General features: G+C 43.4%; 1 protein-coding gene across 2 annotated transcripts in view; it reads right to left on the minus strand.

Moving 5' to 3' along the window:
• Positions 1–2,593: 2,593 nt before the first annotated feature.
• Positions 2,594–22,241, minus strand: part of PDPR (pyruvate dehydrogenase phosphatase regulatory subunit) — a 35,980-nt gene continuing 16,332 nt past the window's right edge. For both annotated transcript variants that reach the window (XM_019535609.1, XM_019535608.1), the window contains 8 exons: positions 18,181–18,336; positions 17,954–18,087; positions 14,640–14,788; positions 13,072–13,184; positions 12,561–12,655; positions 10,903–10,992; positions 9,886–10,068; positions 2,594–7,047 (listed from right to left, as the gene is read on the minus strand). In XM_019535609.1, the coding sequence (XP_019391154.1) occupies positions 6,643–7,047; positions 9,886–10,068; positions 10,903–10,992; positions 12,561–12,655; positions 13,072–13,184; positions 14,640–14,788; positions 17,954–18,087; positions 18,181–18,336 (1,325 nt within the window). In that variant the 3' untranslated portion in view covers positions 2,594–6,642. The remainder of the gene's footprint in view (positions 7,048–9,885; positions 10,069–10,902; positions 10,993–12,560; positions 12,656–13,071; positions 13,185–14,639; positions 14,789–17,953; positions 18,088–18,180; positions 18,337–22,241) is intronic.

Consider the following 22,241-nt stretch of genomic DNA (forward strand, 5'->3'; position numbering starts at 1 on the left):
GGGGGGGGTTGCAGGGCCCCCCCATGGTCCCCTCCCCCAGCTTCCAGTACTTACCAGATGGGAGTCGGCTGCAGTTCCCTGCTGCCACCACTGGGGACTGCCCGAATCAAAGCTCTCAGAACCTTTTCAGAAGACTGGGCTGAATCTCCTCTGAATAGAGCCACCACCCGAAGCTTCACACAGCCCTATTACCAAGGTATTTTCCAAACACTTATTTGGAAGATAACTTTTCCATTACAGAAAGCAGATTTGGCAGCACAGTGCACGTATTAGAGGGACAGTTACCCACCTTGTATCGCCAGCATTCTGCCTGTTCAGGAGTTAGTCTGAAGACTTATCCCTAACGTTGAAGGATGCAAACTTGCCTCTAAACAGGGATTACATCATTGCTGTCACAGAAGATCATGTATAAAAAGTAGGGTTACTCTATTTCCAGTTCCAAAAAAAGAAGGCACACGTCAGGGGGACACTTCACTCCCAACCTATAGCCCCCTGGCACTGCCAAAGCCCCTCACTCCCTACCCTCAGTCCCCCACCCCCACAAGCAAAGCTAGTGCCCCTCACTCTTGACCCGCAGTGCCCTGATGCTGCCAGTGCCCTATACTTTTGGCCCACAGGCCTCCACCCCCTAGGGGCTCCTTACTCCGCACCCACACCCCCTCTGGTACCCCTCACTCCTGACCCACAGCCCTCATGCTCTGCTGGAGGGGGCCCCCAGCTGCCCCAGTCCCAACTGGGCCAGACTGCAGCAGCTGTGGCTCGTGCAGGTGGCAGCACAGTGAGTCCAGCCTGGGCATAGGCTGGAGGGAGGAGGGAATGCCTGTAGCACCCACCAGGCTGGGTTAGTGTGCTGTGCAAGGTGACCTGGCTATGCCTCCTCTTCTCTCGGCAGTTTCACAAGTGCTCTGCCCCCATGACCATGGATACTGGCCCCCAGTGCCACTAACCCAGCTGCGCAGCTCCCCACTGCCCGCTCCTGCCAGCAGAGCAGAGCAAAATCCTGGACATTTGTTCAGATTTCAAAAACTCACCCGGACAGAGATCAGAGGACCCAAAAAGGAGGACACGTTGGGGAAAACCCAGATGCATGTAACCTTACAAAAAGGTTTGTATCTATAGCCATGGCAGCAATCAAAAACCAGTATGAGACCTGGTAGAGATAAGCTCACACCAACATATAATCTGAACAGCAGAATCCAACACACAGCAAAAGGTATGAACTCAGAAGAGTTACACTTAGGCCCTAGCAGGAGAACCTGCTGGCCCCAACATGGTTTAAAACACTGCAGTGTAAAAAGGATCTTACCCATGTCACTGAGATGGCTACCCAACTCTGCCACAAATCACACAAAAACATAGGTAGATCAATTAGTTGTTGGCTGCAGTGCCGAATTCAATTATTCAGGAAGCTGACTGATAATCATACATTCCTTTCTTCAGTGTCTCTTACCAACACAGTCATTATCCCCTTGATGACTGTACCTTCTTGTAAGTAAAGAAACTATGGTATTTGTACCAAAACTGGACCATCTTAGACAGTTGGAATTATGCCTGCAGTATAGAAATGCTAAATAATTCATATTACAACTCCAGCATAAGTATACTCAACAGTAATGCCATAAAGTGGAACATTAAGCACTGCTGATAATATAAGCTCTGGTTTATTTATTGTTACTCAGGAGCACCCAAGAGCAGCAATTAAATTGTGTGAACAGCTTTGGAGCACCCCAAAAGCAGACAGGGGTTCAGGCATCACACTTGCTCTCAGTCCTGGAAGCGTCTGCAAATGGCACTGGGCTGAGAAGGGTGGGGTGCAGCAGGGAAAGGAAGACATTCAGGCAACTCTGAGCCACCTCCACAGTTGAACTGCTTATCTTGAGCACTCTCAAGTAGCAGCGAGTGGGTGAGGCTTATTTTGTTGGTGGCAAGCCTAGCGTCAGAAGAAATGTAATGTAGATGTGCCCCATAAATATGAAAGTCAAGACATCTGTAAGTTATATTCATAAGCTGCCAGAAAGCGTAAGTAGACAGAAGTGCTCCACAGTCAAGTTTACACTCTTGAGAAAAGCCTTAAAATCTGAATTTCCTGACCCCCAGCATTCAGGGGAAGGATTTTCTTTTCTAAATTCTGGAAAGTAATGAGGCACTGGTGATCTCTATGCAGCAGAAAAAGGAAAGAAAGAGTGCACACAGGTAGAGGGCAAATGCTTAAAATACACCGACTGTGCAGCTAGCTGGATGTTTATCTACTGATTTTATTCTGTGAGCACTTTTGCATAATTCCACATCTGTAGCAAAAGGAGATTAACAAATAGCACTCTGGTCATTTTCACTGCACTGAAGTGTTTGCTTAATAGCCCCTGCTGACATTTGTGCCTGTTCCTCAAGTACAGTATACAGATTTTAAGTAAAGAGCATTCATTACATGTTTATCACTACAGCACCTTACCTAAATCATTGAGGCATTTAGAATAATTTTATGTATTTCTTCCATAAAATCAGCAAGGATTATACCTACACTAAGGACTGTCAACACACCAAGAGTGAAGCTTTGAATATTCAACTGTTTAAGCAAGATTTTCTCTTCACACTAAAACACATCCCCCTACAATGTCTTGAGAGTTTCTTTAAAACAGAACACCTTTTAAAAGCTTAGCCAAATTAGTTGCCTCCATAGGTGCTATAACAAACATTACAAAAATAGACCGAGATGGCAGAAATCTCAAAATTATGAATATTTTATTGTACTCACCATGATCCTAATTTTTGTTTTAAAAATAAGAAAACTTTTGTACTTGCAAGCTTTCCTGGGTCATATATAGAAACTGGTTTGCTTTTGTAGAGCAATTGCTTTTATTAAAATAAAACCATGCCATTAAATTTAGCAAATGCCTAACAAAAGGACAGGTCCAATACTGGGTTTAAAGATACTGACATTGTGCTTTTATCATTAGGGGCTTCTCACTAGAATGTGTCAATAACATATAATCGGTGCTTCAAGGACTCTTATATAAATATATTTCCACCATGACACCCAATTTTGCTTGATTTTCTCTCTTTTTTTTAAATGCGAGTTGGTAGGAAAAAAAAATGGTATCTTGGATAACACTATCTTAATTTTGTCTGCATTCATCACTACAATTCAGCATGTGTCCTGCAAAGTAATTCTTCAGGTAGCTTTACAAAAAAACCCAGAACCAGTACTTGACCAGAGAACTTGCCATCTGTTTACTAGAACTGACAACAGGTTGAGGAGGGAGGAATGGACAAGGGTGATGTGATTCCCTGAGAACACAGTAATTAATGCAAAGCATAAACAGATAGATGAATGGAAGGCAAGCCAAGACAGATAAGAGATTGCTCCATTCGAAAAGGAGGGTCTAGATGGACTATGGGTAGCATGAAAATAGATGGAGTCCAGAAGGATTAAGCAAAAAGCATGGGAATGAGGAAGGGGGATTACAAAAAGATAAAGGCTGAGTTATAGGCATTGGCAAGAGCGATCTAGAATCTTGAAACTAAAGATTTTAAGCTTGATGCAGAAAGAGACCAATAAAGGGATCTGGAAAAGAGCTGGCTGGAGTGGGGGTCAACAAATCATTTACAAATACTAAGTCTGCCCAAAGGCGATAGTTGAAAATGCAAAAGCTGCTGCATTTTTCACACTTCAGATTATTTTTCCATTAAGAGTTTTAGGAATGGATCATACACAAGTCCCCAAAAAAACCTTTTAAAATCCTTTAGTAGTTTACCTTTTGTTATTAATACAGAGATTAGAATGATTACATATGAATCAAATACACAAAAAACAAACACACTGCCATTTCTCTTTAAGGGTATTAAGACATTATGAAAAAGCCACAACTTCAGTCTTTGACCTGAGTACCTGGTTGTGCAGTTTAAAATCCATTGTCTCTCTGGCTGGGATTCAAGTTGCCAAAGTCAAATTAATCCTCAGCAGCACAAAAGACAAATATCTACCAAGAAAAAAACAAAACTAGATCTGAACAGAATCTGAAGAGTATAGTTGGGGAGGAAAAGAAAGGAGAGAATTGGTAATAAGAAAGGAAGTCAGAGCTGGTGTTACAGGCCAAACCATACCTCACTTCCAGGATCAAAATAGTAAGAACTTAACTCTTAACCATCTCAGCAAGAACAGAGCAACCCAGAAAGAATTATATTTGTGGGACACCATTACAAAATATTTTCTTCCTTTATGCTGGTACTGTCAGATTAAATGTATTTGGAGCAATGTGGAAACAAACTCTTGAAGAGGGCTAGGTCACAAATCACTTTCTTTTTTAATAGACAGGTTTATAGGTACTGACCTGTCTGGGGCTATGGAAGCCATATCTTATTTAAAATGTTTTTCCACAGAGATTCTATAGTGCCAGAGAATTGTATTTATGAAAGGGGAAAAACAGGATTTAAATTGAAATGTTGCTTAAAAAGAATGGCAAAGCAATGAGGGCACAGTACTACTACACTACTGGTTTTAGCTGTAGTCTGAACCAGGTTTTGTTACAGACACAGAATGATGAACGCATACTCTGGTATAATTTACATCTGTTTTTTATACTGATGTATACCAGGATCTGGAATGGATGGATATGCAACTATCCAAGGGTAGATGTACATAGCAAGGTATGATAACACTCTCTACTTAAGCAAACAGCTACTTCAGTATGGATGCAGACAGGAAGCACCTAAAGCAGATGTAATCTACACCAGTGAAGTTTTATTCTGATATTTTTAAGAGTAATTTTCCATTGACTTAGGTGAGGTTAGCTTGGTTTAGGAGTTTGTGTCAATTGTCCACTACTCTTTTCTTCTGGTTACGTTAAAGTGTTGCCTTGTCACTCCAGATAAGCAGCTGAACGGTGTTCTGACCAAACACCAACTTGGGTAGTTATACTCTGCTAATTCAATCCTCCCTTACTGTGTACAATATTTTACACTGTCCTTCTTGAGCAGAATGGCTGATGCATCCCCACACAAAGTGTTTTTGTGCTAAATGAGAGGAAAGTTTTTAAGACTTTTCTCTGAGAATTGCAGGGTGCCAAGTAGTAAAAATTCATCCTGGCTCATCAGTCAACAGTATGGTTATCAAACTAAAACAAGTCAGGACTGAGTGTTATTTCAGTGGGAGACCTCCAAAGAGAGCTAAGCATTCTACAGAACATAACACTGGTGATTCATAAGGTGACAGTCCTCTACAGCAGTTCTGAACACAACTCTGTATGCATTTATTCTCCCACCGGCGGGGCTGTGAAACAAAGATTCTGATCATTTGCTATAGAAACCTTGTGAAACTTCTAGATGAAATACAGAGCAAATCCCAGTATGTTCAAACTCCACAAGCAATATTACTGGACAAATTACATAAATCATATTAATCAGAAGCAGTATTCTACTCCTGTTTTGTACATTACTATTAGCTGTGACCTGTCAAACAGCCGTTTACATTATACTCAAGAGGTGTCTGAAGTATAAACTTTAGACAATTTATTCCTGTAAGTAAGCTTAAAAACACTTTGGAATCCTGAAAGAAGGAAATGTGTTATAAATAAAATAGTATTATTCTGAAGGAAACCCAAACGCCATTTAAAAATACAACAGGTTCAGCCCAGAGGGCTTCCTTGGGGAAAGGAAACAGATATTCACAGGAAGTAAACTGAAGTCCTGCCTCCAGGCTAGACTGCTTCTTCTTTTCATCATGAATCCCAATACAGTTTAACATCCTTTATCCCTTTTCTCACCATTCTATCTTAGTTCTTCATAATCAATGCAAGCCTGTTAGGTTTTGAGTGCTTGGATACCACTTCCAGAATCTGTTATGTCCAGAAAAAAGTCATTCTTTTTCAGTGTCCCAAAGCAAAAGGGGGTGGGGAGAAACTTACCAAAACCAATTTTGTTATTTCAGTAGCCTAATGAACAAAACTGTTAAAGTCACTCCCTTGTAGGGAAGAGGAGGATGACAAGTGAGGGGCAGGACCACCTGGAACGCAGTAAAAATGGTCACTGGACTGCTGCTCACATTATGCTGTGGTTGCGTTTTATGCCAGTGAGATAGCTGATCACTATTTCTGACCCCTCTAAAACAAGAGAATTGTCAGCAGGATCTCAGTGGAACCAAGCAGTTAATAAGCACCCCCAAGGCGGGCCCTGTGTGCACATTATGAAAGGTTTGGCAACTCCACTGCAATTTGTGGGTCTAGTCGCATAAGAGTTCGGCCAAAGGGGACAAGAAGCCAGAATTACAGGCCAGCACACATCTGACATTCTGGATTTGAAGAGTATCCAAAGAGTATGGCCATTGGAATATGGCCTTTCAAGTTGCTTACTCCCTTGTGAGCTTTCTGACATGTACTCCACATGGCCTCTTGGATGAAACACAATGCCATGCTTCTGCCACAGGGTTATGCAGGAGCATGACAAGGGAAGGATTAAAGAAGAGGATTAAAGATTGCAGGGGTGGGAAAAGTGAAAATTAAAGCTATAAAATGTACAAAATTTAAACATTCCCAAAAGGTTTAAAACCTGAAAGACAAAAGGAGGAAGAGCCATATGGGTGAAAAGGTATAAGAAGCAGAAATCGGAGGAGAATGGTGACAAGCTTCAGAGGCACATAGCCAGATGCTGTTACTTTCCCTGATAGCTGCTCAGTTCCATCTCATCCTTCCGACGTCGCTGCGTGAAGAGGGAGCTGAAGGGGTAGAGCTTGGCTTTAGCCTGGAAGCGTTGTCCAGCAATATCAATCTCATATTCTCCACGATTGATAAAGTCAGGTGTTACCCCTAGCCCTTCCCCAGTCTTCTCATCAAAGTTCTGAACAAAGCCCAGGCAGACATGACGTTCAAGAGTGTAACTGTAGGCACTGCTGGTAGTCTTACCAACACAGCAACCATTGCGGTAAATAGGTTCCCCCCACCAAGGCCAGAGGTCCAAATCAGTGTCATGATCCTCAAGGATGAACATGGTGAAGCGCTTATACACACCATTTTGCTTCTGCTGCATCAGTGCATCCCGACCAATGAAGTCAGTCCCCTGGAAAGAAAATGAAAGGGCCGCTAATGAAGGACATGGGACTTGAACCTGAATCAGCTGCTGAATTTTAAGGGACAGATACTTTTTATCAAAAAGTTGTTCTATGCTTCTGTAGCAAGCAATTCTTTCCCTATAAAAGCAGGTACTTCCCTTTTGCAAAAACAAAACGTTAAAAAGGCACGGGTTTCAAACAGTGTTTCACAGACAGCTGGCTCTTTACAGGGTACCACTTTTTCTTGTTTCCTACTGCTAAACTGCATTAAAAGTGGGAAAAAACAGGCACTAACAGTGCACACACTTACAATAATTCCAATTTTAGCAATATTACTGGCTTCACCCTTTCCCATATTTTATAAAGTATAAATCAGGGCTTTTTGAGTATGTCCCCTGATATGCCTTCATTCTGTAAGTGTTGTTTTTGGCACAAGGATGTAATGTTCTCCTAAAACAGGAAGACAGATGGTGCACACAATTAAGAATATAAAGAAATGAAATGTCTAGTAACACGTGGCCCCATTCTATGGGTAACATACAAGAGGGGTTATTTTTTATTTTGTTTTTCAGAGTGAGTACCGATGGCCTTAACATATTATCTTCTCTTTCAGTCTCCTGCTTTCCCTTAGTTCCTGAAGATCCCCTCATTTGTTTTGCGTGTTTTCAGAAGGTCTCTCTCTTGTGGTACAGTATCACAAGCAGTTTGCTGAAAGGGAGAAGAACTTCTCCTCTATCTGGAGTTAAAGAAATACTACTTGACACTTTGGAGCAATCTACCTGTCAGAGGAATAAGGCATTTTTCAAAAAGGGGGATAGGTTACTAGCATTTCCAGTTCAGAAGTTGTAATGCTGAGGCCCAGCTACTTGCTCCAGTGTCATAAAACCCAGAGGTAGAATCAGGAATAGAAACCGGATCTCTACCCACAACCCTCTGTTCTAGCCACACTAGAAGAAACTGGATGGGGCTTGCTTTATCTTCCACTGCTAGCAAGGGTAAAAGTCTCTCCACTTTTCAGCAAGTTTACTTCCCAGCCATATGATTTGAGTTAGTATATGAGGAAATGTATGCTAATTTATACCCATCTGACAAGAGACAAGAAGGGATCACATTTCTCAAATGGCTACTTTCCAAGATGGCTTTCACCCCCACACATACTTAGTTGTAAAAGGAACATCCCTGCAAACACCTGTGGAACCTTAACAACAACAACAAAAATCAAATAACTCCATACATACTTGTTTAATCATCTATGAAGCAACTGAAGCCCACAGTTTTAGCAGCACAACCAGAACATAATAAAGATTTTAAAGTAAATCAACCCTTTCAGAACCCAAGCTAACAATCCAATGTAAATCCACCTTCTTTCACACAGTAATCATTTACAGATAGATCCTGCCATATACAGGCTCTGGCATTCCAAAGGCTTCCCTGTGCAGTTGAACTGATCTCAAATGTTGCTTCCCTCCTTCAAATATAGAAGCTGGTGGTTCTTGAATTGATACTGCTCTTACAAAATCCCACAGAAGAATCAAACAACTAAGGAAAAGATAAAGGACCCAAATAAAGGACCCAAGAATTAAATGCACTAAATATATTACAATAAAAAAGGCATCCTCTGTATCACCCATAATTTTGCCCAAGGATCACCATACTGCCTTCAGCCTAAAAGCCTACATCGATACATACAGAAAAATATTTTAGTTAAATGGAAACTGTCCACAGGGTCAAACAAAGACCAGTTCTTATTAAAAGGCCAGATCTGAATTGCAGTTTGGGATTCAAAGGTAAGATACGTAGAGCCATAAACTATCGATCCAAATAACCCTGGTTTCAGGCTTCAAAATCCAAATTTTCCTAATGTTTTGAGGGACATAGGGCAGGAAAAAGGGGGTCCCTTGTATGGGAATTTTCTAACAACATTATTTTGTTTTGTTTGCTGGAAAATGCAGATTTTGTTGAATTTTGAATGTTTCACTGTTGCCTTCGATCAAGTTACAATAAAACACAAGCATGGTAAGAGCAGTACTCTACATGTGTTCTTGCCAGCTCATCTTGGGAGCTCTTCCCTGGCTCAAGAGGTGACCTGTGACATGGACTGCTCCAGAACTGGGAGCCCAAGTCTTGTAAGCAACTTGCTGTGGAGACCAGGGGCCTGGAAGCCTCAAGCTGACACAGGAGTCTTAGGATTCTGAGTTCCTAGCCTGCCTGAGGCAGAACAAAGGTTTGGCGTCTCATTCCAGTGGAGCAGACTAGGAAGGTGACTTGGAAACTGTGGTGATCTGAGACATCCAGCCATTATGGTCCTTCCTTCACTTAAGTAAGCCTGCCACCTCTATCATGGAGTAGATGACTGTGCACAGCATGCTAAAAGGGTGGTGGAACTGGTGACCCTGTGCAGTCAACCAATTTTTCTGTGATTATTTTTGGGGGGTGGGGTGCCAGTCTATAATTGGAACACTAACAATAAAAAATTGGACTGAATCCTGTAAAATGCTGAGTGCCTTTCATTCCCATTGAGCCTTTATCTGCGTGGGAGAAGCAAAGAACAGGTTATGTACCAAATATGCTGACAGTGCCACACTGGCTGGGATGTATAGTGTTTGTACTAATTTTTAGCACTTTCAAGACCCAACAGAATCAACCATTAATAAAGTTAAAAATATTTTCACACACTAACTTCCCCACTTCTCTATGAAAAGATCTATATTGGGGATTTATCCCATTAAAAAGTTCTTTCCTCTCATTCTAGTATTGCTTTGTCTTCTCTGCTGCAATACTATATTCCCTTCCTATTCTCAAATGGAAATCCTGCTGAGGGAACTGGTTCCAGTTTCACACGGTACCTTCTCCAGTTTGACGCGGAATTCTCGCCCACATTCCATGGGGGTCGTGAAGGCGTCCAGATCCTGGCCCCAGAATGCAAAGAACTTTTCGATGCGTAAGCTGCGGAGTGCGTAATAGCCAGCATTCCTGATGCCATACTTCTGTCCCACGCTCATCACCTCATTGTACACATGCAGCGCATACTACAGGAAAGAGTCGGCAAATTCAGAATTACCATTAGACATAACATTAGAGAAAAATGTGACACTCTACTGCAATACCAGGGAAACTTCCATATGCTATCTTTTAGGGCTCTGGTTTGGAGAAAGTACAAAACCCATACAACGTATCTGGCCAAAGATGCAGTGCCAGACAAAGCAAGGAAACTTCACATCACCTGTAACATTATGCAATGAAGCAAGTGATTTTATTACCTTGCCTGAGGTAACACTACTACAAATAAGTGTATAAATTACGCTGCCCTCTTTAAAATCCACCCAGAATCTGGGACAATCTTCCACATCAGTGACTGCTACAGACTAACTACAGACTGTAGGAAATAACATTTCCTTTTGTTTGCTCTTAAATAATGTTCCAGCTTCCATAATCTGACTGTATCTGATTTAGTTTCCCAACACCACCTTCTCCAGTCCCACAGTTTCATAAGGCCAAGACTTGACATGGTGAATGACTCCACAGAAATATATGATCCTATACATGCATTGTAAACATTAGAACAGTAGGATTTGTACCCTAAGACTAAAAAAAAAGTATTATTCAGCAATTCTCTTTTCCCACATAATTCAGTATCAACTCTAACAAGCAAACTCAGCCAGCACTAATTTCACTTTTAGAATTAAAAGCTCCCACCAAAACCACCTGTATATTTTGCATCACAGAGTACTACCCTAGAAAATTAACTGTAGCCACCACAAGTAGGAAATCAGTCTCTTCACTGACAGCTGGTTAAGGTGGAAGCTTTTCAAATTAAAGCCTCATGAATTGCTCTGAATGGTTAAGCTTAGAACTACTCTCACCTCTATAGGGATGTATAACATGAATCCAGGTTCCCCTGTGTGCGTCATGCTCATCACACGGATACCATTAGCATACCCCACACTCATCTCCTGCAGAAATTGAAAGGCAGGAGAAATACGTTCAAACCATAGCATGGCACCAAAGAATCACACGTAAGACTATAAACAATCGCCCATTGGCTAAACCTTTTCTCTTTCCCCACCTCAAAAGCAGAATTTAAATTCAAACAAGTTTTGGATTAGCTCTCGTAAGGACAGCCCTGACTCCTCAGATGCCAAAAAAGGGAAAATGCACTCAGGAAAATTCTAGATTTTCACACACTAGCAATTCACTAGCAATATGAAAAAGCAGCCTATCATCATGTCATATCAATCATGAGTACAAGGTAAACTGTGGACATCCCCATAATTTTAGGATCTTCCCAATGGGACATAATGGATTGCAGGGCGAGAAGAATAATTCCATTATGTGATTATAAGAAACCAGGTCTAGTGTTGTTTAGAAGTGGCAGAAGTGATGCTGGATTCTCTCAGTTAACATTATGTGTACATGTATGTTGGAGGCGGGGAGGAGAAAACAAAGTGGCATACACACAAAATAAACCCAAGAGCACAGATACACAGCAAAATATTCAGGAGACATTCCAATTTACCCATCTGCACACTAGACATGTATGGCTTATGGCTAGTTTCTTGCACAGGGTCAGAGACTGACATGAACACATTGCTGTAAGGAAAGGAAAATAAACTCCTGAACTGGCTAATGGACTCTCAGTAGAAGACACCCCATATCACTTATTCTTTAAGCATTATGATGTGGGCAGAGAAACTGGTCATTCAGAAGGGTGAAAGCCAAGAGTTTACTTAAAAAAATAAGATAAATCTATGGTTCAACTGCTGGAACCTTTCTAATGATGAAATAATATACTGACTACTGACAAGCAGTCTTTGCCTTCCTTTTAAGGCATTTCTGCAAGGGTCTCAAAAAGTACAGTGCCACTTTTATATTTTGGTTGAGAAACATCTCATGTTTTCACTAATCACTTTTTTTTTCTCCCATACTATGAATTTTATTTTCCATTAGGTTGTGCACTTGTTTATGATTCAGGTTTACTGCTTGACCAAAAATAGTTTGCTAAAAGTTTCTGGGATTATTAAAGCCTGAAACCCTAATTAACCCTGTATTTTAACCTCTCTCTCAGGAATACCGGAAAGTGCAAGTGTATGGAAGGTGTTTTAGACTTACAAATTCAAGAATAATGACATATTATTTGGTATAGCCAAGGCATTCAGAAATTATTCAAGTTTACTAAAAGCCATGAAGTTTGAGCAAAAAGGTCAAATATAATTTTGAAGAGGCTTACCAGTTACTTTTTCATAAAAAAGGAGAAAGACAGTGACTCTATAGAAAATGATACCAGCTGCCACTAGTGACTGCCAATTTCATACTCTATTACCACAAAACAAACAGAAATACCAAATAGAACTTCAGGTACTGAACAATGCATTTCAAATAAGTATTGCTGTAATTCAGTATGGGGATTTAAAGAGAGGAAACTAAAGAAAAGTAAAGCAAGTATTGCTATCTACCTAGTTCAGTTATGTCAGTAAATATATGTTTATAGCCTGACCTGACCTGTAAACACCAAGTAACCCACCTTGCAAAAGAGAGAGGGGAAGTGTTCTGGAGTCATTGGGACATAGGATAATTCGGACAGGACATCCACAGCCCGAGGGCCAATGAGATTGAGAGCTAGATGGAAAAAAGAAGAGGTTTTCTACTACTAAGTCCAATGACACAGAAAGTGTTCACCAGCCTTGTGCTTATCTTTTTTTCAGTCTCTATGATTTTATCTATATTATAAAGTTATTATACATATTATGCAATAGTTACATGGCTTGTAGAGAATTCAGAAATGGGAAAAGCTCAAGCAGGCTCAACTAGATTTTCCTTGAGGAGTGCACATGGAAATGGAAGTGATTGTCTATGCATATATACATTGGAAGGAACTGTTTAAACATACATAGTACTTGGTTGTATGTACCACTCAGGAGAGAGACCAGGCATCACACAGTGAGCAACTCAGATTAAAAGGATTAGTGTAGTGGTGGTCAAGAGTCATGCGATTTTCTACGGTGTAAGCAACTCTGCTTCCAGAGATCTCTTACCAGTGTACTTCCAGGTTACATCTTCCAGCAACAGATTACTGTCACTGGGCATGTGCTTCTTCAGCCATGTCCAACAATGTACTTGCTGGTCAGTAGGGGAAATCATGAAAAAGCTAGAATAAAAAAAAAATTAATTTAGAGCAAGAGGCAATGCACAGATAGCCACAAGATAAATTTATTTTGTACTGTTCCTGGGATACAGCATTAAAACCCAGTTCCCTGAACTATAGCTGTACAAACAATATAGTTTGACAACAATTGTCAAACAACAATCACTCAAGGAAACAGAGGACAGAGATATGCTATAACCATCTCCAAAACCTCTGGGGCAATGCTCATCTGTTGTGATCAGAAATTCTACCTTGTAGCATTAGCAACAGGCTAGTAACTTAAGAAGAAGCACAAGAACCAGATTGGAGGCAATGCCAAAGAATACAAGGTAGCTCATGTTCTATCCCCCATATAACTTCTTTTTTTTGAAGAAAAAGTACCCTCTTCTCCAAGGAAAGAGAATCCTCCTTGATACAGTAGAACTACTTCTATTTGAATCTCTAAAGACCTAATAACTTTAGAATACAGTTGATATGACAAAAAAAAAATAAAGTACTTTGGTGACCTAAATAGCAGAGCTTCAGAAACAAATAAAAAGGTGAGAACCTAGGAAGCTTACATAAGGGGAAGGATTTGAAAAATTAAATAAATAAATAAAATAAAAAAATCACCTGATAGATGAGAAGAACTGGAATGTTAAGATATAAAGAACTGGCAAAAGCTGCAAGAGGAAAAGGTCTCATGCTAACAGCAGTGAGCTTGAGAGAAGGGACATAGAAAAGGCTGATGGGAATGAAAAAATATAAACAAAAATCCAGAGTATTTAAATAATGAGTGAAGCTTCGGATTACATACTGGAATGAGAATAAGAAACAATGGGAGCTTATGATCAAGCTAATTTGCATGTCTGTCCATGTGTATTTTTTTTAAGATATAAATATATATGCACACATGCATACACAGGGAAATAAGAGGGGAAGAGGGAGGTGGGAAGTACACAGATTGGCACATGCTAGAAAACTGAGAACTGGAAAAGCCATGCCAGAACTAATTAAGCAGAAAGGTAATGAGGGTTTCAGCAGTCATACTATCCAATTTGCCTAAGATTCAATGTGTGTGCATTCTCTTTGTATTCTAAATGATTAGGTAACCTACTAGTATGAACTTCTATTAATTACTTAACACAATTTACTTTGCCTTTAAGAAACTATACATTTCAGGGCTAAACAGGCTGGTTTTGTTTTTAGAACATAAGCTTATCACTGCAGTACTAGAGAAAGGCTGCTTTCCCTAACATTGGAGGTCTTCAACTACTGAATTAGGAAACTGAGACTGTTGAGATTATGTGCACATGTGAGTAACGGGGCAAGGTGAGAAGCTTTTATGGCAAAGTAATATTAAATAAAAAAAAGAAGAAACTGATTTCTCTGCAATAAAAAGCACTAAGGAAACCGAATTAAGGCCAGGACAAAAGAGGGGGATGGCTGATAAATGAAAATACCACTGCGCAGACTTACCTGCGTTTATTTAAGCGTACAATGCTGCAGTCGTTCTCATAACCTCCTTTCTCATTTAGCATGCCCGTGTGCACAATATGTCCAACTGGAACATCCAGGTCATTCGAGAAAAGGTACTGAAGAACCTCCAGTGCCTGACCCCCTGTGGACTGCAGGGATTGACATGAGAAGACAATCAGATGAGCTATCTGAGGATGGAGTTCTGACAGAGCAGTGCAAAATTGCTGCAGTGGTTCTAGATAGCATCATGATTCATTCTACCAAAAGCCTGTCCATTCATAATGATGATTACTACACAGATGTCTAGGGCTTCTATAAACACATCACCATAATATCCAAGAGCTTTCAGAAAGTTAAATTTACTAAAATTCTAGACCATCAGTCAGGGATCCTGATTTTCTCCATTTAAAAACCTCAAATTCTCCAATTAAAACCCCCATAATCCGCATTTTTCCATGATTAAAATGAAATGCCATTATGTGTCTAGGTATCAGTTGAACACAATGTTTTACTGCTTTAAAATTGTAAATACATCCAGTTTAGAAGCCGACCAGTGCTTCAATCTTTACAATAAAATAAATTCTAAATACCTATACATGATGGTGTTTGATTTTGTTTGTTTTATGGAAAAGTCAGAGCTCTCTGTCACTCTGAATGAAAATTCAGCTCTCTGAATGAAGGTTCACCAGGATGCAGGTCCAGCTGCAGCTGTGCCCTCCACTGCCTTATGACACTGAGCAGCCCTGATATGCTAGTGCCCTGCCCATGCTGGTGCCTCTCACTCCCAGCCCACAACTCCCTGGCCCTGCCACTGCCCTTCACTCCCAGCCCATAGTCATATACCACCCGCAGTGTATGAGGAAAGGAGTGGGTGTGTGGGGAAGAAGGGGGTGTGAGGAAAGGCAAAATGTTAGGGGGGCACATGCCTTCCCTCAAGATTTCTACACACACAGCAGGGTACAGGGCTACAGCCAGGCTGGATCAGATCTAGGCAGGAGCTACCTCTGCAACCCAGCAGGCAGGACACAGCATGGGAGGTAGTTGTGCCCTCCCCCCGGGTGCTTCTTCCTGAATTGGTCCTGCCTGCTGGGCTGTGGAGGTGGATCCTGCTCAGAGCTGGTCTGGCCAGGCTGCAGCCCCACACCCTGCTATGGGCGCAGAAATCTGGGGGCACATGCCCTCCCTGCTTCCCCTCCCCCCCAACCTGTACCACGCCCCCCAGCTTCACTCTCCCCAAGTGCACTGCCTGTGCCTCCCTGCCCCCCACACATTGCCTGTGGAGGTGGGACTCGGAGCCCACTCATCTATGACCCCCTGGCCCCACTGCCTCTGTCCACAGACTTACTTGGAAGGAACTGTGGGAGTTCTCCACCTCACTGCCTGGCTGCCATGTACATGTGTGCACATGCACACAGCGCCCCCTGCATCTCACTACAGCCAACCCCAAGCATCCCTTTGCCAGCTGGAACTCAGCCAGCTTGCAAGGGGAAACCCGCAGTTTCCTGGGTTTCTCTCCTTTAAGGCAATAAAATCCATACTTTTCCATGACAAAGGGAAAACCCAGATCCCTGATCATCACCAATGCTGTAAATTGAACCAGGGTTTTTCACAGATACTAGAGTCAGAAGGGACCTCAAAGGATCATCGAGTCCTACTCCCAAAATTGCAGGGTTTGGCAATATTCTGCTGCCATCGGCCAGATCTTGCTTCTCAGCTCCCCACTTTGGGCTATAAATCTCTGTCCCATGGATTGCTCAAAATGCCTGTATTTCTCTTGCTACACATATCTGGTCCCCATGCAGTGAGGGTAAGCACAAAGATAGAAAGCAACAGGGCAGGCTTCTGAGGAGGGTGCTGCATCCTGCCCGATCGTCTGTGCCACCCCAAGCCAAGCCAGGTCTTCCTGTGGCGAATGCAACCTCTTCCTGGGCTGGATACAGCATGGGGGCCACTGGTTGCCAATTAAACCACAAAAAGAACAATACAGGCAGCCCTCGACTTAAGACTGACTTATGACGAACGGCATTTATGACATTTGTAATTGATACTGTTTCGAGGTTCTGATAGGGGTTTCACCTTTAAGACACTCGACGCAGCTGCGTCCAGCTGGGGAAGGAGAGGGGAAAGGAGGAAAGGGGCGTGGAGGTGCAGATCAATGCCCCACAGTGAGGGAGGGATTGCGGCTGAAGCTGGGAGTCTCCTGTGGCTGCGTGGCGCCAGTCCATAGCGGGGGAAGGGAGCATGCCCCAGATCTGTGCGGGGCAGGCAGGGCCGGGGCTGTGCTCTAGGCAGAAGGCGCTGGGAGCAGGGACTCCGCCTTCCTTCTGCTTGCCCAGCCAGGGTGGGACATAGGACTCAGGCACAGCTTGCTCCGGATGGGTACAGTGGCCCTGGGAGCAGGGGCTATGCCCTGCCACCACTTGCCCAGCCAGGGCAGGAGGGCTTGGGGCAGAGGTGCTGCGCTGCCTCGGACAAGTGGTGCACACAGCTGGGGGAACCACCCTGGCTTCTCTGCAGCTCCTGGATGAGCTGTAGTTTCACCTCGCCCTGCCCTGGCTGGGTGAGTGGCGGCAGCAGCAGGCCATGGTGGGGCCGTGTGCCCCAGATTTCCACATGGTGGCTGGGGCCAGGGCTGCACCAGGCTACGCTCTGGACAGGTGGCAGGGGCCATGGGGAATTTTAGGGTGGCTGCAACCTCCCCATAGCCCCTGTCTCCACCACGCTTCCCGTAGAGGCGGGGTGAAGCCGTGGCTTGTCCAGGAGGCACGGGGAGGCTGGAGCGGCTCCTGTCACTGCTTGTCCGAAGCAGTGCAGGGCCTCTGCTCTGTGCCCCCCAACCCCAGCTGGGTGAGTGGCAGCAGGGCATATCCCCCACTCCCAGCACTGCCATGCCCACCCAGAGCGAGCCATGCCTGCACCCTGTGCCCCACACCCCAGCTGGGCAGACCCTGTCCCAGCCCCAATCTCTCCCTTGCTGCAGGGCACTGATCTGCCCCCACCACGTCCCTTCTCTCCCCACTCCTGCCCACCACAGACTTACCAGCTGTATGCAGTTGTGTTGAACATGGTAAAGGAACCAATCCCCCGTTTGTAACACTGTTCCTATGGGAAAATTGGTTCCACGTTACATCCTTTTGACTTAAGACATGGTTTTCAGGAACCATGTGTGTCATAAGTCTGAGGACTGCCTGTACCACCAGAGTGCTACAGGACTGTGGTAACATCTACATTTGACCATGCAGTTCTTTTTCTACAATTACTCCCAACTGGGCATTTAGGAATACAGCTGAGAGCAGGCATTTGTCAATACTTACACTTATTTCAAACTTGGTAAAAGATGACATGTCAATGACACAAACAGCCTCTTTGCAGCACTTGACCTCAGAGCCCACAATATCAAACCAATCTGGCTTGTAAAAGGTCTTGCTCTGATCCAAAGCCAGTAGATCTAACACAAAGAAGAATCAAGATGACCATTTAAATTAAATACTCCACATTAAACCAATAGTAATGCACTACCCACAGGAGAACATGGTCTCACCTTTCCCAGGTGGGACAAAATACTTCGGTCTCTCAAATCCATGTTTCTCCATCCATCTAGCTCCCTGAGCATCCAGGCGATCATACAGAGGGGATGTACGTAGCTGCCTGCCAGTCTGGAAATCCCAACGGGGAACCTTCAAATCACAGATGAGGGCTGTAAACAGTCAAGTTATAATTTGCTTAATTACTGACACTCAAGCATAGTTTCTATATAAAGACTACCCTTTCCTGCCAAGCATTCCTTACTAATAATTGTAAAATATCCATTGCTACAGCAATTCCAGCCAGTTATTACAGACTACCTTTTACTGGTTTTAGCTTCACAACTAAAGAAAATTCTGCTACTTAAGACACCTTTTCCAGTGCTGCCCCTATATACTGCATATGATACCTCTGAAGTGCTGTCATTCAAACATCAACTCTTCCAAGCGCACTAGCATGTTCTACTACAGTGTAGAAATCCTAGAAAAGTAGGGTTGAAAGAGATATCTAGGGGTCATCTAGTCAATCCCCTTGCCTGAGGCAGGCTCATCCCTATCAAAACCATCCTACACACGTTCATTGTGTAATTTATCAGCAAAACTATACAGTCAACACTAACAAAATGACAAGACAAAACCCTAACCTGCCATAGATAAAGCAGGCTAATATCTTGCTTGCTGCTGCAAATGTGGTTAAAATACACTCGAGACCCCTGTAATGGAGGGGAATGGTAACCTCCACAGTCCATACCAGTCTGACCATGGGGCAAAATTCTTTCCAGACCTCAAATATGGTGATTGGTCTTACCCTGGGGGAAGGAGGGAGAAAGGGTGGGGAGAAAATAGGAGGTAGGGTGCAATATCCTTATCCAGGAATCTCTATATTTCACTCCCAGCAGGGGCAATGGCACATCCCTGCTGAGGGGGTACTAAAACTGGGGCCCTCCTGCTTCCTGGGAACATGCCCTAAAAATACAGCTAATGGGGCTAACATGGGAGGACCATCCCCCTTGGTTCTTTCTCCTGTATCTACTATCTGCTAGTCATGGGTTTTGGTCAGGTAGAACTTTATGACTTACACATACCCAAAGGGGAGGAAGGAGGAGGATGCAGGTAACTATAGACCAGTTAGTCTCACCTCTACCCTTGGGAAAACTCTTGAAAAAATTATCAAGGATCACATTTGTAAGAGTCCAGTGAGTAATATAATGCTGAAGGGCAACCAGTATGTGTTCATAGCAGGTAGATCCTGCCTAACTAACCTTGTTTCTTTCTAAGACCAGGTCACTAAATACTTAGATGCAGGAGTCGAGGTAGATGTCATCTACTTGGACTTTAAGAAGGTCTTCAACACAGAATCCCATTCTATTCTCATAAACAAATTGAACGACTGTGCCATAGACGATTACACAGTCATGTGGGTGGCAAATTGGCTTAAGAGAGTGGTGGTGGACAGGTTGGTATTGACCTCAAAAGACGTGGGCAGTGGGGTCCCCCAAGGCTCGGTCCTTAGGCTGGTGCTGTTCAATATCTTCATCAGTGACCTGGATGAGGGCGTGGAAAGCACTCTGTCCAAATTTGCAGATGATACAAAACTACGGGGTGAAGTAAACACGCTGATGGGAAGAAACCAAATCCAGGTGGACCTGGACAGGTTAGAGAAGCGAGCAGAGAACGATAGGACAAGTACAAGGTACCGGCACCTAGGATGAAGGAATCACCAGCACACACATAGGCTGGGGGATGACCTTCTCAGCAGCAGAAAGAGATCTGAGTTGACAATGACCCCAAGATGAATATGAGTCAGTAATGTGATGAAGTAATTAGCAGAGCTAACCACACTTTGTCATGCATTAGTAGGTGCATCATGAACAGGTCCAGGGAGGTGCCCTTTATGCGGCACCAGTCAGGCTGCAGCTCGAGTACTGTGTCCAATTCTGGGTGCTGCAATTCAAGAGGGATGTGGACAACCTTGAGAGGGTCCAGAGGAGGGCCACTCATGTGGTTAGAGGCCTGCAGGAAAGCCCCTATGAGGAAAGGCTCAGGGACCAAGACCTTTTCAGCCTCTGCAAGGGAAAGCTGGGAGGGGGCAGGGGTGGAGCAGCAGGGAATAGGAGATGCTCTGTTTACCAGGGCACCCCTTGGAATAACCAGGAATGACAGTCACAAGCTGACAGAGTAGATTTAGGCTGGACATCAGAAAGAACTTCCTCAGTTAGGGTTGCCAGAAACTGGCTCCCAAGGGAAGTGATCTCACCCCTACCTTGGGGGTCTTCAAGAAGAGACTGGACAGGCACCTGGCTGGGGGGGATCAGACTTGAACCACTGAGGTCCCTTCTGATCCTAGCATCTATGAATCTATAAAGTACATGTATATAAAGTAGGGGCATGTGAAATGAGCTGTATTCGATTCATATTTGGATTCTGCCTGAACTGGAGACAATAATTCAATTTGTTGATTCGGATCACTGTCCCGATTTGATTTGGCCAAATCTGAATCTGAAGATTCGATGCCAATTCAGAGAATCGATGGTTTGGCCATAGACACAGATTTCATGTTTTTTCTACGTACCTCGAGGTACCAGGTGCAGCTTGTGAACACAGCGATGCTAGGGTGCATGGACTGTCCTACAGGAGTGTGGTTAGGGGTGGGCTTTCGGTCCACTTCCAGGTCCACTGCTGAGCGCGTTGGGCCCCCCTACCCTGCACCACTGTGGCTCGGCAATCAGCTGCAAGGAGACCCCAGGTGCCCCACCCCCAGACCCAGGAAGCACCAGTAGCCAAGCTAGGGAAGGTGCGTGGGGGGGATGGGGGAGGGGAGGCAGGGGCAGTGTGCTCCCCAGCGAACCTGGAAGCAGTCCAGAAATGCTTCAGGTCTGCTGCTGAGCGCTCTGGGTACCCCCCGGGCTCCTGTGGGACACTCCATCTGTACCACTATCTCAGCATTCACGAGCCACCTGGTACCTTGAGGTATGTAGAAAAAAAACCCCATTTAAAGCTGTGTCTGTCTGAACTATCAAATCTTTCTGAATTGATTTGGAGGGTTCCAATTTGTTTCAGAGAAATTAAAGGGACTCCAGATTTGATTCGGAGATTTGTCCACTGAATCAGGCCTAATCAAATCAACGACTGAAGCTTCACACAGCCTTAATATATAGCTGCATAGCTACCCATGCAGCGCATAGATTACTACAGGTTCTTCGGAGTTGTGTGGATACTTGTGTTCCCACGACATGGGTAATAGTTTTCAATTCTATAACTATCAGAAATACCCCTTATGCAGCTTGAAAACTGCTATGTGTGTGTATAAAGGTACACAAAATTTGGTTCTTAATTCACAGCTGATTAGAAACTTTGGAATGAAGGAAGATTAGAAGACATGGACAGCAGCAACATGCCAAGCCTTTTTTCCCAGCATTTGCAAAATCTTCAAAAGTGATAAATGAGACATCTAGCCTAAATATTCTTGTATTAGCACACTAACATTTCCATAATATACTGACATGCACAGCATTATGATGCTTAGGACAACATAATGCTCTTAACTAGTAACTTGTGCTTTTTTTCTATTGTTATATATTACCCGCATCTAGCACATGCCTCCCGCCTTCCCCAAAAACAGCTGCTGGAAACTGGTGAGTGCTAATATGCAAGGAAATATGGTCAAAGCAGTTTCTGCCATTTAAAACTTCTGCCCAACATAAGACAAGTAAAAATCTATATGGGACCCACAAGGACCACAACAGCAAGCAGGTCTGGTACCTAGCTGCTGCTACTCAGGTAAGATCATTGCAAAGGAGGGCTGAAGGGGAGCTTGTGATGTTAACTAGTCCAGCCCTGTGCTCAAGGCAGGATCATCCCAGCCAAGTGTCTGTTTAACCTGCTCTTGAAAATTTCCAGGGATGGCAATTCCAGAGCATCTCTAGGTAACCCGTTCCAATGCTTGACTGCCCTCATAGCCAAAAAGTTCAAGAAAGATTTTTTTTCTTTATTCTGTCTTTCAAAAACAAGGTGTTTCCTATTCTAAGGAGTGTTGTATGTGAGCAAGTGTGGCATTTTGGAGCCCTAACTAGGTATG

The sequence above is a fragment of the Crocodylus porosus genome, unplaced genomic scaffold (assembly GCF_001723895.1).
Source record: "Crocodylus porosus isolate Cpor-Errol unplaced genomic scaffold, CroPor_comp1, whole genome shotgun sequence".
Lineage (NCBI taxonomy): Eukaryota > Metazoa > Chordata > Crocodylia > Crocodylidae > Crocodylus > Crocodylus porosus.